The sequence below is a fragment of the Phacochoerus africanus genome, chromosome 11 (genome assembly GCF_016906955.1).
Source record: "Phacochoerus africanus isolate WHEZ1 chromosome 11, ROS_Pafr_v1, whole genome shotgun sequence".
NCBI classification, from domain to species: Eukaryota; Metazoa; Chordata; class Mammalia; order Artiodactyla; family Suidae; genus Phacochoerus; species Phacochoerus africanus.
Window position 1 is genome coordinate 53,179,476 of NC_062554.1, and position 12,241 is coordinate 53,191,716.

General features: G+C 50.0%; 1 protein-coding gene across 2 annotated transcripts in view; it reads right to left on the bottom strand.

Annotated features, from left to right (window-relative positions):
* The window catches only part of KIRREL3 (kirre like nephrin family adhesion molecule 3), a 575,068-nt gene that overhangs the window by 126,059 nt on the left and 436,768 nt on the right, over nucleotides 1-12,241 (bottom strand). For both annotated transcript variants that reach the window (XM_047754084.1, XM_047754083.1), the window contains exon 3: nucleotides 2,157-2,234. In XM_047754084.1, the coding sequence (XP_047610040.1) occupies nucleotides 2,157-2,234 (78 nt within the window). The remainder of the gene's footprint in view (nucleotides 1-2,156; nucleotides 2,235-12,241) is intronic.

Here is a 12,241-nt window from a genome sequence, read left to right on the forward strand (position 1 = left end):
CTTTACTGAAATGTTAAGGTTAAATGAGGTCATAAGGGTAGGACCCTGGTCTGATGTGATTACTGTCTTTGTAAGAAGAGACACCACCTCTCCCTCTCTCTCTCCCTCTCTCTTGCTCTCTCTGCCAGTGTGATGACTCAGGGAGAAGGTTGCTGTCTGCAAACTGGAAAGAGAGATTTCACCAGAACCTGACTATGCTGGCACCCTGATCTTGGATTTCCAGTCTCCGGAACTGCGAAGAAATAAATTTCTGTGTTTAAGCCACCCAGTCTGTGGTATTTTGTTATGGGCTCCAGGGCTGACTGTGTACCCTCTCCTAACCATTTGTGATAGATGGCGGGAGTCAAATCATGGTCATCAGCCTTGTGATAGGATTCTCTTTAGGCCTCAAGACCTGGAGTCAGTATAATTTCTACTGGGGTCAGACACTCGGAGCTTGAGCTTTCCTATGCAGCCCAGCCAGCCCCTGACTTTTTGGCTTCCCCAGTCGCTGTGAACCTCATTTCAGCTTCTCTAATGAGCATCGCCAGCAAGAGAAGGTGTCTATTCAGCACCACGGACAGAGGTGTGCTGTCAGCTCCCACAAATGAGAAGTTACTGCCTAGCCTTGGCAAGACGGTGGTGGTGGGATGGGAGGGGATAGGCTGAGAAAGAGAAAAGTCGGGAAGGGAGACTGGCTGGCAAGATGCAGAAAACGCAGCCCTCAACCCTGGCTGTGCTCAGCTGTGGGGCTCCTACAAATAGGAAGTGGCTTCTGGATACAGTTGCCGTCTTACGCTGACAGGCTGCAAAACCAGGGAGGTGATACTCCTTGAGTTTAATTGTGCCGGCCTAACTGTTGTCAGACTGTCACCATGATGGGTGTTGGCAACAAACCTATAGCTGGCGAGGCCTCAGGTCTGGGAAGCACACTGGGTGTGGGTCATGGACTGTGGGCTGGGAGGAGAGCCTGCTGAGGAATGTAGGACGAGGGCATTGCAACTATGCTATGGTCTAACTTTGGGGATAGAGATGGTGCAGGTGAGCTGCCTTTTCCATGCCTGGAATGGGAATGGGGCTACAGGGGCCTTGGGAGGGCAGGGGCCCGGCTCAGAGCAAGCTGAGCTGGTGAGAAGCCAGGGGTTCATTTGTCTGACTTTAATGAATAAATGGCATCCCCAGCCATTGTTTATCTGCTTTTGAATCCTGACAAACAGTCTGTGGCATCTGATGGAGAGGGTTATTAGCTGCACAGAGACAGATGGCTGGGGACAAGGGGATTGGCTCTTTATTACAGCAGGCCCATAAGTGACAGCACTCGGCTCCCATTGCAGACTCCACATCAATGCCAATACCTTCTCCCAGTCTCCTGTGACCCAGCCAAACCTCATAAGAAAGACCCAGTGCTAGAGGAAGGCAGAATGGCCTATGAGTAAGAGGGAAAGGTAGGGCCAATGGAGTTGGAAAAGAGGTCAGGTTTTCAAGTGTGAGTTCTTTAAAAGCTCTGCCTTCTTCTTCTTTTTTTCTTGATTTTTCTACTGCACGTGCCATATATGGAAGTTCCCAGACTAAGGGTAGAATGGGAGATGAAGCTGCCGGCCTACACCATAGCCACAGCCACAGCAATGTGGGATTGGAGCCGTGTTGGCAACCTATACCACAGCTCTCGGTAACGCCAGATCCTTAACCCACTGAGCAAGGCCAGGGACTGAACCTGCACCCTCATGGATCCCAGTCAGATTCATTACCGCTGAGCCATGATGGGAACTCCTGCCTTATTCTTCTTTAGTATCCTCCCAAGTGCCCTGTGAGGTGCTGTTTTTTCCGACAGGCATTAGTGAAATGTGAATGATTAAGGAAAAAGGCAGGGAGGTGTGGATTAGAAAACATAGAAGCAGATTTAATTGTGCCGGGTGGGTAGATGAGGAACAAAAGGTAGGGAGAAGAGAGGAAGAGAAGTAGGTGACACAAAGGGAAGAGGGACGATAGCATAAGAAAACTGTGAATCAGCACCCAGTGTTTCAGGCACCAGCTACTCTCCTCTACAGTACGGTATGAACTGCTTACGAAACCAAGCTGAACTGTCCACTGTCCTTTCTGACATGTCCCAGGTACCATAGTCATAGGGCATCTCCCCACCCCCCCCAGTCCTCCTGAGAGGGCAGGTTCTCACCGACCTTCATTCATTCTCCGAAACTTGTCCTTGGCCATGTAGCCCAGCACCAGACAGCATCCTCTCTTCTGGAGGCCCAGCTCTGGAAAAAAAAGCACAGGTGGGTGAGCTTGGGAATGAGTCAGGGGTCAGGGAAGGTCCTTTTGCAAGGAATAGGAAGCTTGGTGCTCCTATAAACAGGGCTGCTTACTCCTTTAACAAACATTTAGAAAGCACTACCTGCGGTCCAGGTGTAACTTAAGACCCATCATTTCCTCATTCGATTCTCACGCCAGCCTTATGAGGTATATACCACCGTTGTTATCCCCATTTTATATTATCCCCATTGACAGACACATTAAGTAGGCAGCCTTTGATGAAAGAGCTAGTAGGTGGCAGAGCTGGGAATGTGAATCTAGGCAGTCTGACTCCACAGTCCACGCTCATAACCATTACTATAGGTTAATGAGGCTCTATACATCCTTAGGGGCTAAGCCCGATCACACCAGGGACCGTGGTCAGGCCAGACAAGTGGCAGAGTCCAGCCAGTGGTGTCCAGGAGGGAACATTCCAACTAGACACAGAGGGTGAAGAAGTGATTAGGTGAATTTAGGGGAAGACACAGGGGTCAAGTTGTAGGCAGAAGGAGTCTGCCTTTGGGGAGAGAGTGAACTGGGGCTGGGAAATCCCTTGATCCTTGTGTTTAGGCACCATCTGGCATCATTATCAGGCACTAATGAGGTGTAGACTCGGTGTGGCACATAGGGGCTAGGACACAGAAGACAAAGTCTGGTCCCAAAAGACTTTGACCCTATGGAAAAACAAGTAAGAAAAACAATTTTAGGTAACAAATGCAAGAGACCATTTTCTCCCCGCAACCATATTTTGTAAATCAATGCCCACTGGGTGTGAGCCTTAGGTTGGGGTACCTCGGCCAATCAGGCAAGATTTCCTCTCTGGCATTTATCCTTTCCTCCTGATGTGTCTTAAGCACTCTTGGGTCCTGAAGCAACTCCATACCAATCTTTCTCACTTGACCCCCACAACTACTGCACGAGGCAGGCAGACAGGTTATTACCATTCACAGTATGCAGATGAGAAAACAGAAGTTCAAAGATGTTAAATGACTGCTCATGATTATTTTAAGCTCCCCTCCCCCACCTCTTTGCTTTGAAGTTATACAAACTTGGCAGCTGCCACAAACTGAGTAAATGGATAAGGGGTAGGATTTCTGGAGGCGGTGCTGTGACTGCAGCTCCTTCTAGGCTTTGCTAGCTTTCTGGGTGCCCAGCTGCTCCCTCCATCGGTTTCTTAGAGAAGGAAGGTCTCACTGAATGGTGTGTCACAGAAACGTCTCCCACGACGCTGGGTGTTTCTCTGAGCCCCAGCCAGTCCACACCATCTAGGCTGTTGGAGCTTGAAGGGGTGGGCTCCTCCTCCTCCCTACCTCTCCACCCACCTCTTGTTGCCCAGGCCCAGCCTCTATGGGCAGCAGGATGAAAGGGCCCCAGAGACACAGATAAGTTAAGCTTAGGGGCTCTTGCCCCAGAGGAAAACAAAGCGTGGTGGGTGGTGGCAGAATGCCATGGCCCTGGGAGGTTGCTGGCTTTGATCTCCTGATTCTTTAAAGGGGTTTATTGACTATCAGTAAAGAGCAGAGAAGCAGATCTGAGAGTGTCTTTTCCAAAGGCACTCACTTCTCTTCCTTTCCCTCCACGCTTGCTCGTCTGAAGGCACGGCCAAAACGGCCTCACTTCAAACAGCCTTACATCTCAGGCGCCCAAATTGACGATGTTAAGTTCCCTCATCCAAGGCCTCAGCCCTTTCTTCTGGGGCTCCTGCTCTGTCGAGGGCCCCGTGGATCAAAGCTCCTTTGATGTTTACTTACTCTATTTGTGGATCCTTTCTAACAACCACCTTCAAGAGGCAGGAATGCAGCATGCCAGAAGGGGGCCAGCGGAAGCCCAAGCTGTGCGGAGGCGCCGAGCTCTGGCAAACAATAGCCTCTTGCCTGGGACTGTATTGAAACCTCAACATGCTGACGACAGGCAGACTTAATCAGCCCATTACAATTGCGCGCGTATTGTTTTTCATCAAAATGATACAATTGCTGATGATTACGATTATATTTCCTTCTGACTTCTTAGGCTCATCTGAAGCACATCAGCAGTGGCTCCTAATGAGAAAGGCAGCGTGGGTTCCTGCGTGGAGCCCAGGAGCTGGCTTAGAGGAGCACTGAGGAGTGGGGGGCAGAAGAACACTGGCTGGTGGGTGGTCCAGTTGGTTCTCCTGGTCAGTCCCCTAAACTCTCAGGGAGATGGAAAGACATGTTTCTCCTAAAGATTTAAAGACTGTGGGCAACCTGTTGACTCTATGTTGTCTCTGTTGGCTGTCTCTGCCACCCCAACCCAGAGGGTCTCAGGTTACATACGATGCCCCTGGAGGAACCGCTCAAGGAAAGCGGCTGCAGGTCCACACAGCTATTATAAGTAAGAGTCTCACTGACCATGTTTGATTTTTGCAAATGAGCAGGAAAAGAAGTTAAAAAAAAACCTGATTAATAAAAGAAATGGAGACGAGGCAATTTCTCAATGTATTTGGCTCATTTAATTTGACACGTGTGGGTTAGTCTTAATTATTTAGGCGGCTACATTACAAGGCGCTAATAAGCACACGGCAGAAATTTATTAAGTGAGAGGGCTCTCTGACTGAGTCTCTCCTGAGAAGTGGGGAGAAGCCATAGGGATCTTTGCAAGAACGAGCAGGTTGGGGGATTCTTGAGGTGAGAATTAGCTACCTATCTGCATACGGAAAGTTGGGGTGTTCTTGGGAGAGGTGTGCAGAGCTAAATTAGAGGTATTGGTTCCATGAGAGGAAGTATGCCAGGGGCTGAAGTGGGGGAAGGGAGGAGAATCTAACAAGACAGGCAGGAAGGATGGGTGTGGTCAAAGACACTGACCCAGAGAGAACAGGGTTGGGGTGTGGGAGTGGGTGGGGGTGAAGAAGGTGATAGGGATGGAGTAGACACAGGTGGTTGTAGAAGTCCCAATAAAGGATCACAGGTAGAGAGGGAAACCCAGGGGATGTTGGGAGATCAGTGCTAAGTTAATAATTGCTCAAGAAAGCCATCAGAACCAGGCAGGCTTGCTTGACCGGTGGAGGTGCGAGTATTGCCGCAGGTCATTGGGTGGGGGATGGGATGAGGCCCGAATTCAGGTTCAGACCAAGGGCAGGAGTTTGGGGACCGCCCCTCTGCTGATTCCTTACCAGATACCTAGGAAGAGCTACTACTCCCAGAAAGGAAGAGGAGGTCTTTTCAGACCTCTCACTCCCCCTTGGATGATAAAACGGTAGCCCACCTAATCCTGGGACAGAGCCTCCTTGCCTGCCCGCTTGCATCTCTCACAAGCATCCTATCCTAATAGATCTATTTCCTGCCTATTGCTTTGTCTCTCGCTGACTTTCTTCTGGGAAGAGGCGTGAAGAACCTGATCTTCTGTAAGTCCAGACACCGGGCGAGTGATCCTAACTTAAAATGTGGGTTCAAGTCCCAATCTGGGTGTTGGCTGGGATCAGGCCATTAGTGCTGTCAGTTTCAAAGGAGCTACAGCTTCAGTTTGGGAAAACTCCACCAAGCCAGCTCAATCAGGCTCTTAGGGGAGAGATGAAAGAAGGTGCCAGAAAGAACAGGCATTTTTCGCTTTGTGAGCTAGACCAGCCCCCAGACTGTCATCTTCCTTGTCACATGGCTTGGGACTGGTGGTGGAGTCAGCTCCCAAATGCCCATTTCAGACGAGCAATATGATGAGGGCTTCTCTGCGTGGATTTTGGGGCTGCCGCCTTGGGCTCAGCACTCGTCCGTAGCAGAACCACCAGATGCACTGAAAGTACCATAGAAAATTAATGGAAATAGAGTCATCCTGGATGAAGGGCAGTTCAGAACAAAGACAGCCAGGGTCACCGGCCCATGGGGGTGTGGAGGGCACTGTCTTAGGAGAACAAAGGACTAGGAAACATTGCTACACCAGGAAACGTTTCTTGGGGAGGGGTATGTTTCTTAGGGAGAAGGGCAGAGTGCACCCCAGAAACTCCTGGTCTCTAGATTATGAGCAACACAAAGGCAAGAAGATGGTGCCTTTTTAGGCTCAGAGTCCGTAGTCCCACGGGTAGTGCCTGGCACATGGCGAACAATCAGGACAAGTCTGATTTAATGAAACCAAGAAATATTGGGTGGCGATCAGATTTCCCTACTCAGGCCAGAACTAAATCAGGGGGGTTCATTGGCACAGTGGGTTAGGCTAGGTGAGGATGGTGTGGTCTGAATGACCACTGTAAGTCATCAGGACAGGAGTCTGGGAAATGTGAGGTTTCCTCTTGGGAGGAATAAAAAGGGATGGCTTCATAAATGGAATGGTTTTCCTTCAGTTTCAGAGGGTGAGGATGGGACTTTTTCTAGCCTGAGGATTCCTTTATTCTTACTAGTAATCATAATGATAGTACAGTAATATGGCCTCACATTTGTGGGGTACTTATTTTTTCACGATGCGGTTATATTCCCTGTCTTATTGGATGTTCACAGGAGCTCTGTGAAGCAGGCAAGGCAGAAATGATTCTCTCCACTTTGGTTTCAGAAACAGGCTCAGAGAAGTAAAATGACAATTGAAGGTCAAAGTTGGTAGCAGTGCTCAGGCTAGAATCCAGGTCTAATTTCTGGCTTAATTCTTAGGGGGAAGTTCCGGGATCCCGGCTGCCAAGGCCATAAATCAAGACAGACTGAGAAGAGACAGTGGAGGTCAGTGGTCCTGGCTGGAATGGGGGTGGAGGGTGAACTGTGTTCCCTAAATCCCATGTTGAGGTCCTAGCCTCAGTACTTCAGAATATGCCTTTATTTGGAAATAGAGACTTGACTGAGGTAACCAAGTGAAAATGGGGGGGCCCTAATCCGATATAAAAAGGGGAAATTTGGGACAGACGCAACTTAGGGAACAATGCCATGTGAACATGGAGATGGCCACAAACAGGCCAAGAAGGGGTGCATAGAACAGATCCTTTCCTCATAGTCCTCAGAAGGTGCCAATCCTGCCGATGTGCTTTGTGGACCCCTAGCCTCTCAAACTGTTTGACCTTTTTGATGTTTAAGCCACCCAGTTTGTGGCACCTTATCACAGCAACCCTAGCAAGCTAATACAGAGAGGAAGAGGAGAGAAGCTGGTTTTCTATAGGACCTGGCTATTTCCATTTGCCAAGATGCTTTGTCTTTTTTTTTTTTGGTCTTTTTAGGGCTGCACCGTGGCATATGGAGGTTCCCAGGCTAGGGGTCGAATTGGAGCTGTAGCTGCTGGCCTATGCCACAGCCACAGCATCGCGGGATCCGAGCCACGTCTGTGACCTACACCACAGCTCAGGGCAATGCTGGATCCTTAACCCACTGAGCGAGTCCAGAGAATTGAACCTGCATTCTCATGGATGCTAGTCAGATTCGTTTCCACTGAGCCAGGAAGGGAACTCCCTGCCAAGATGCTTTGAAGCACATCCTCAGTCACAGGGGATATAGGGAAGAGCATCATGTGACCACTCAAAAAGCTCGTGAGAGGTCCCAACTGACTGGAGGGCAGCCAGTGGGGCCACTAAGATGGGGCAGTGGGGGTTGTAACACAAGTGATCATGGGAAAGAAGGCAGGTGGAGCGGGAGGGCTGGCTATGTGTCTGGATGGCGATCCAGGATGCCTTGAGCATACCTGCTGCCAGCATGAGGATGATGCTGGCCAGGAGAGTGATTGCTTATTGCCCCAGCCAGAAACTAATGAGCTGTGAAGTAACCATGGATGGAGCTGGTGATAATGGACAGGTACCAGATCCCGCTCCCTCACCATTTCTGAGGTTCTCTGGTGCATGGAGGGGCCCTCTTGTTCCCAACTTGCCCAGTCATGGTGGTTCAGGGGTGATTGCTAAGGTCTAGCCATTTACCACCTAAAGCTATTGGATGGAGCATGTCCCCAGAAGCTACTGAACAAGAACTAGAGTGGGATGGGCAGGCAGTTTGATGTGGCTGCAGCGAAGATTTTGAGAAAGTGAGGTGAGGCAGGAGACGGAGGCAGGGACCAGATTCTGGGGGACCTGGTGAGCCTTGCCTAGGAGTCTGGACTTTTCCAACAGAGTGTTTAGCAGGAGAAAGGCCAGGCTTGTATCGTATAAAGATTGTGTTAGCACTGGTGCAGATGATGGATGGGAGGTGAGCCCAGACAAGCGAGCGCAACTATTGCAACACTGCTGGTAGGAGGTGATGGGCTGATATTTGCTCCCCCTTCCTTCCCTCCCAAGACTGCCTGAGACCAGAAAGCAGGTGAAAGGACCCTGGGCTTTTCCAGGGGTTATTCAGAGCCTCCATGTTGCTGCCACCTTGACATGAGAGAGCGGGGCCGGGGCTAAAAATAGCTCCCCAGATGGTTCCAGAGAGCAGATGGAGAATCTGTCAGCTGGACCTGGCAGCAGTCACAGGGCGGCCCCAGGGGGCAGGGGAGGCCACGTGTGCCTCAAATCTACCAGCACCGGCTGGAGCCTCACTTCAGCCCTTAACAGTCCTCAGGGCTTCTCTGGGATTCAGTTTTTTCACCTACACAAGGTGGATACCAGTAAGAGCCTCCTCACATGGTTCACATGAAAATTAAATGAGGTGCACTGGTGAAAAGAGCCTAGAACCAAGTACTGCGAAGGGCGAGTCAAGAAATAGAAAGAGAATATCAGGCTAGGGTCTAGCGATCATCAAATCCCCCCCACCTTTTTTACAGATGTGAAACGGGAGACTCAGGGAGGTGAAATGACCTGCCCGAGGTGGCATAATGAGCTATCAGGTGACATCTTTGAAGGTTAGGGTGTCAGCAACACCAGCTGGGCTGGAGGAGTGAAGTAGGTCAGGAAGACCAGCCAGGGGTTGTCACCAGCAAGGCCATGGGGACAGAGGTGCGGGGAATGGAGAGGAAATGGGGAATCGAAAAGTCAATGCAGGAGGAGTCCAGAGGAGGAACAAGGAGCTGTGGGTGGTGGCGTGGCCCTGGGGCGGGGGCGGGGGGGGGGGCTGCAGATTTGTCTGGGGTTTGCCTTGGTCGGGTGTCAGCACCCAAGCGCCTCTCTCACAGGGGACCATCTATCCCAAGCTGCTCCTCCCAGCCCTGGCCCCCGAGGGCAGGAGGCTGGAGACTCCTGTTGGGAAAGTTCTCACCATGGTTCTGCTAAACTGCTTTCTGCACCCAGTCTGCCTCATCCTGTCTTCAGTGCAATTACTCACATCCCAGGCAGTAAGGATGCCCGTAAATCATGCAAAGATCACAGTTTCCTGATCAAGCTCTCTAGTCAAGAGTCCTGAAGAGAGGCATAGTGAAGGTTTATTAATCCTAACTAGTGCATGGCTCTGGGCCTTGAGGAGGCGTAATAAATGTTTAATAGCCCAATAATACCTGTTTCATAATTTCTGAATCTCATTGCTTGCGAATGCTAAGTTTATTAAAGCACTGTAAACTTGACATTGTTGTAAAGACATAATTGCTCTTTCATTGCGTATTTAATATGAGCTAATTATATTAGAACTACGTTTTCCCCCATTCATATTAAGTATCAATTAGTTCCTTTAAAACTATTGATTTCTATTTAATTAACTATGCTATTACATACCAATTAAAGTCTTATAAGAGAAACCTGGAACAGCTGTGATCTTAAATTAAGTTTTTAAAACAATGAATTGCATAAAAAGCTCCTGGGAAGTGATCCTTTTGTAGGAAGCAGTGGCAATCTTTACGATAATGCTCCAATGTTTTTGTGGCCACCAGCCCATCCTCACCAGCTCCTGCAGGGATCAAGGCTTCCTCAGATACCCGATGATCAGCATCTTGCACCCCCAACAATAACGGCAAGGATCAATATCAAGGTAGCCCTTTGCCAGCCCCCGCTTCTCAGCTGCCTCAGCCCTGCCATTTACGGGCTGGCACAGCCCTACTACAGTGTGGCCAAGGCAGGCAGCATATTAGCAAACTCCTCACCGCCAGCTGTGGGGCCCATGATTGTCTGTGATGCTCCTGGCCCAAGATCCTCATGTGGCTGCAGGAAAACTGGCATCCGTGTGGTCCCCAGTCCTCCGCCTTCTCCAAATCACCACCCCGAGTCTGTATTTTGTGGGTAAGAACAAGCAGCCCTGGGCATTTACTTTCCTCATCTTGTTCCACCCTCACGCCGACCTTATGAACAGAGGTATTACAATTCCTGTCTTGATTGAAAAGGGATTGGACATTTGAGAGGGGTAAGGAGTTTGCCCAGGGTCCCTTGGCTCTGAGTGGCAAGGCTTGGGGCACACTGGGTGCCTGACTCCATGCTGATCTCCCTTGTCTGTGAGCTCTAATTCCTCCCAGCACTTCTGACTCTCAGACCCCAAGGCTGGTTCTCTGAGACCTTGCTTGGCTCTTTTCATCCTTTTTGTCTTTCTCTTTTAGGCTGGGCTCATCCCCGACCCTCAGACGCTGCCTGGGGTTTTTGTCCTAGCTGCTTATTTATTTATTTTTTTCTTTTTAGGGCTGCACCTGCAGCATATGGAAGTTCCCAGGCTGGGGGTTGAGTCAGAGCTGCATCTGTGACCTACACCACAGCTCATGGCAATGCTGGATCCTTAACGCGCTAAGTGAGGCCAGGAATTAAACCCGCACCCTCTTGGACACTATGTCGGGTTGTTTATCCACTGAGCCTCAACAGGAACTCCCCCAGCTGCTTAATTTCTTGGAATTCCAACAGGGTGACCAGCTGACTCAGAATGTGGCCTTCCCCAGGGCAACTTGGGCATCAATGCCACCCCCAAGGTTGGCAGAGTCTGTCACACCCCTCTGCACACTGGCATTGGGACACTGGCTGCCCACCTCTCCCCTGGGGGCTGGATGCAGCCTAGCCTGGCTCCTCTCCACTGGCTGGTACCATCCACCTGGGGCCAAGCTCACTTAATTCACCACTGCAATTAAAGTTGCCATTTCCTGATTACTTATGATTGATTAGTCTCTGGGCTGAGTACTTTGCATGCATTATCTTCTATCGTAAAAATTCTATAAGGTAAGTACTATTATTGTTCCTAATAATAGGAAACTGATCATCCAAAAGATTAAATACTCAGGGTCACATAGCTAGTAAGTGTGGAGGCCAGGAAAACGGATTATAAATGAGGTTCTTTGGGCACTGGTATAATCTCTTTGTAAGAGGTGCAGGGAATCGGGGAGGTTTAATAATGGTGGTGGAGGAATTTTATGGGAAATAGTTTTATCACGTGTACAAGACTACCTCAGCCATCTCTGATTTAAGATGTCTAGTCCCAGTGGTTAATTGCTCTGTAGGGGACAGGACAGAGAAAGGAGATCATGGAGGCCACCCCCCCCACCCCACCCTGCCAGCCTGTCATCAGTCGGCTTATCCTGTGAGGAACGGGGACTGCTGAAGGCCAGATGCCTGGAAGGCTTTTAGACTTTTCCTAAGAGAAAGCTGGGAGTTGGTGACTAATGGCTGAGTGGGGCCAGATGCTCGACAGCTGTGGCCTTGCCCCTGGGGAGGCTCAGCCTGGTACCGCCAGTCAATCATGCTGGGAGACCAGGCAAAAAAGAGGGCAACTCTCCTCTCTTTTTTCTAGCAGGATCAACAAAGTCCCCAAAGGACTAAGGCTGAGGGCAATGGGAAGCCTGCAAGGCCCTCTGCATCCACATGCCCCGACTCCGTCCCTTTAAGCCCAGATCTTTGGGAAGGCAGAGGACCAATAAGAGGCTATGAATGTAAGATTGATTTGTGGGTTTGATATTCACACAGATTCGCAGCCCCATCCTACAGGGGAGCATTAGGGAAGTTAGGTAACTTTTCAGACATCACGCAACTGGGCAACAGAGGAGCCAGGATTAAAACCCAGGGACTCATTACATCTCAGAGCCCAGGCTGTGCCCTTTTGCTCAGATGCAGCCTGGATGCTGCACACACAGCTCAGGTGACCTGCAGAAACAATTCATGGTCCAAATAAACTCATAAAGGCTGAGGATGAACCAAGAGGGTCTGGTAAGGGCCACGAGCTGGTTTTAAAGGGCTTCTCACTGGAGTCAG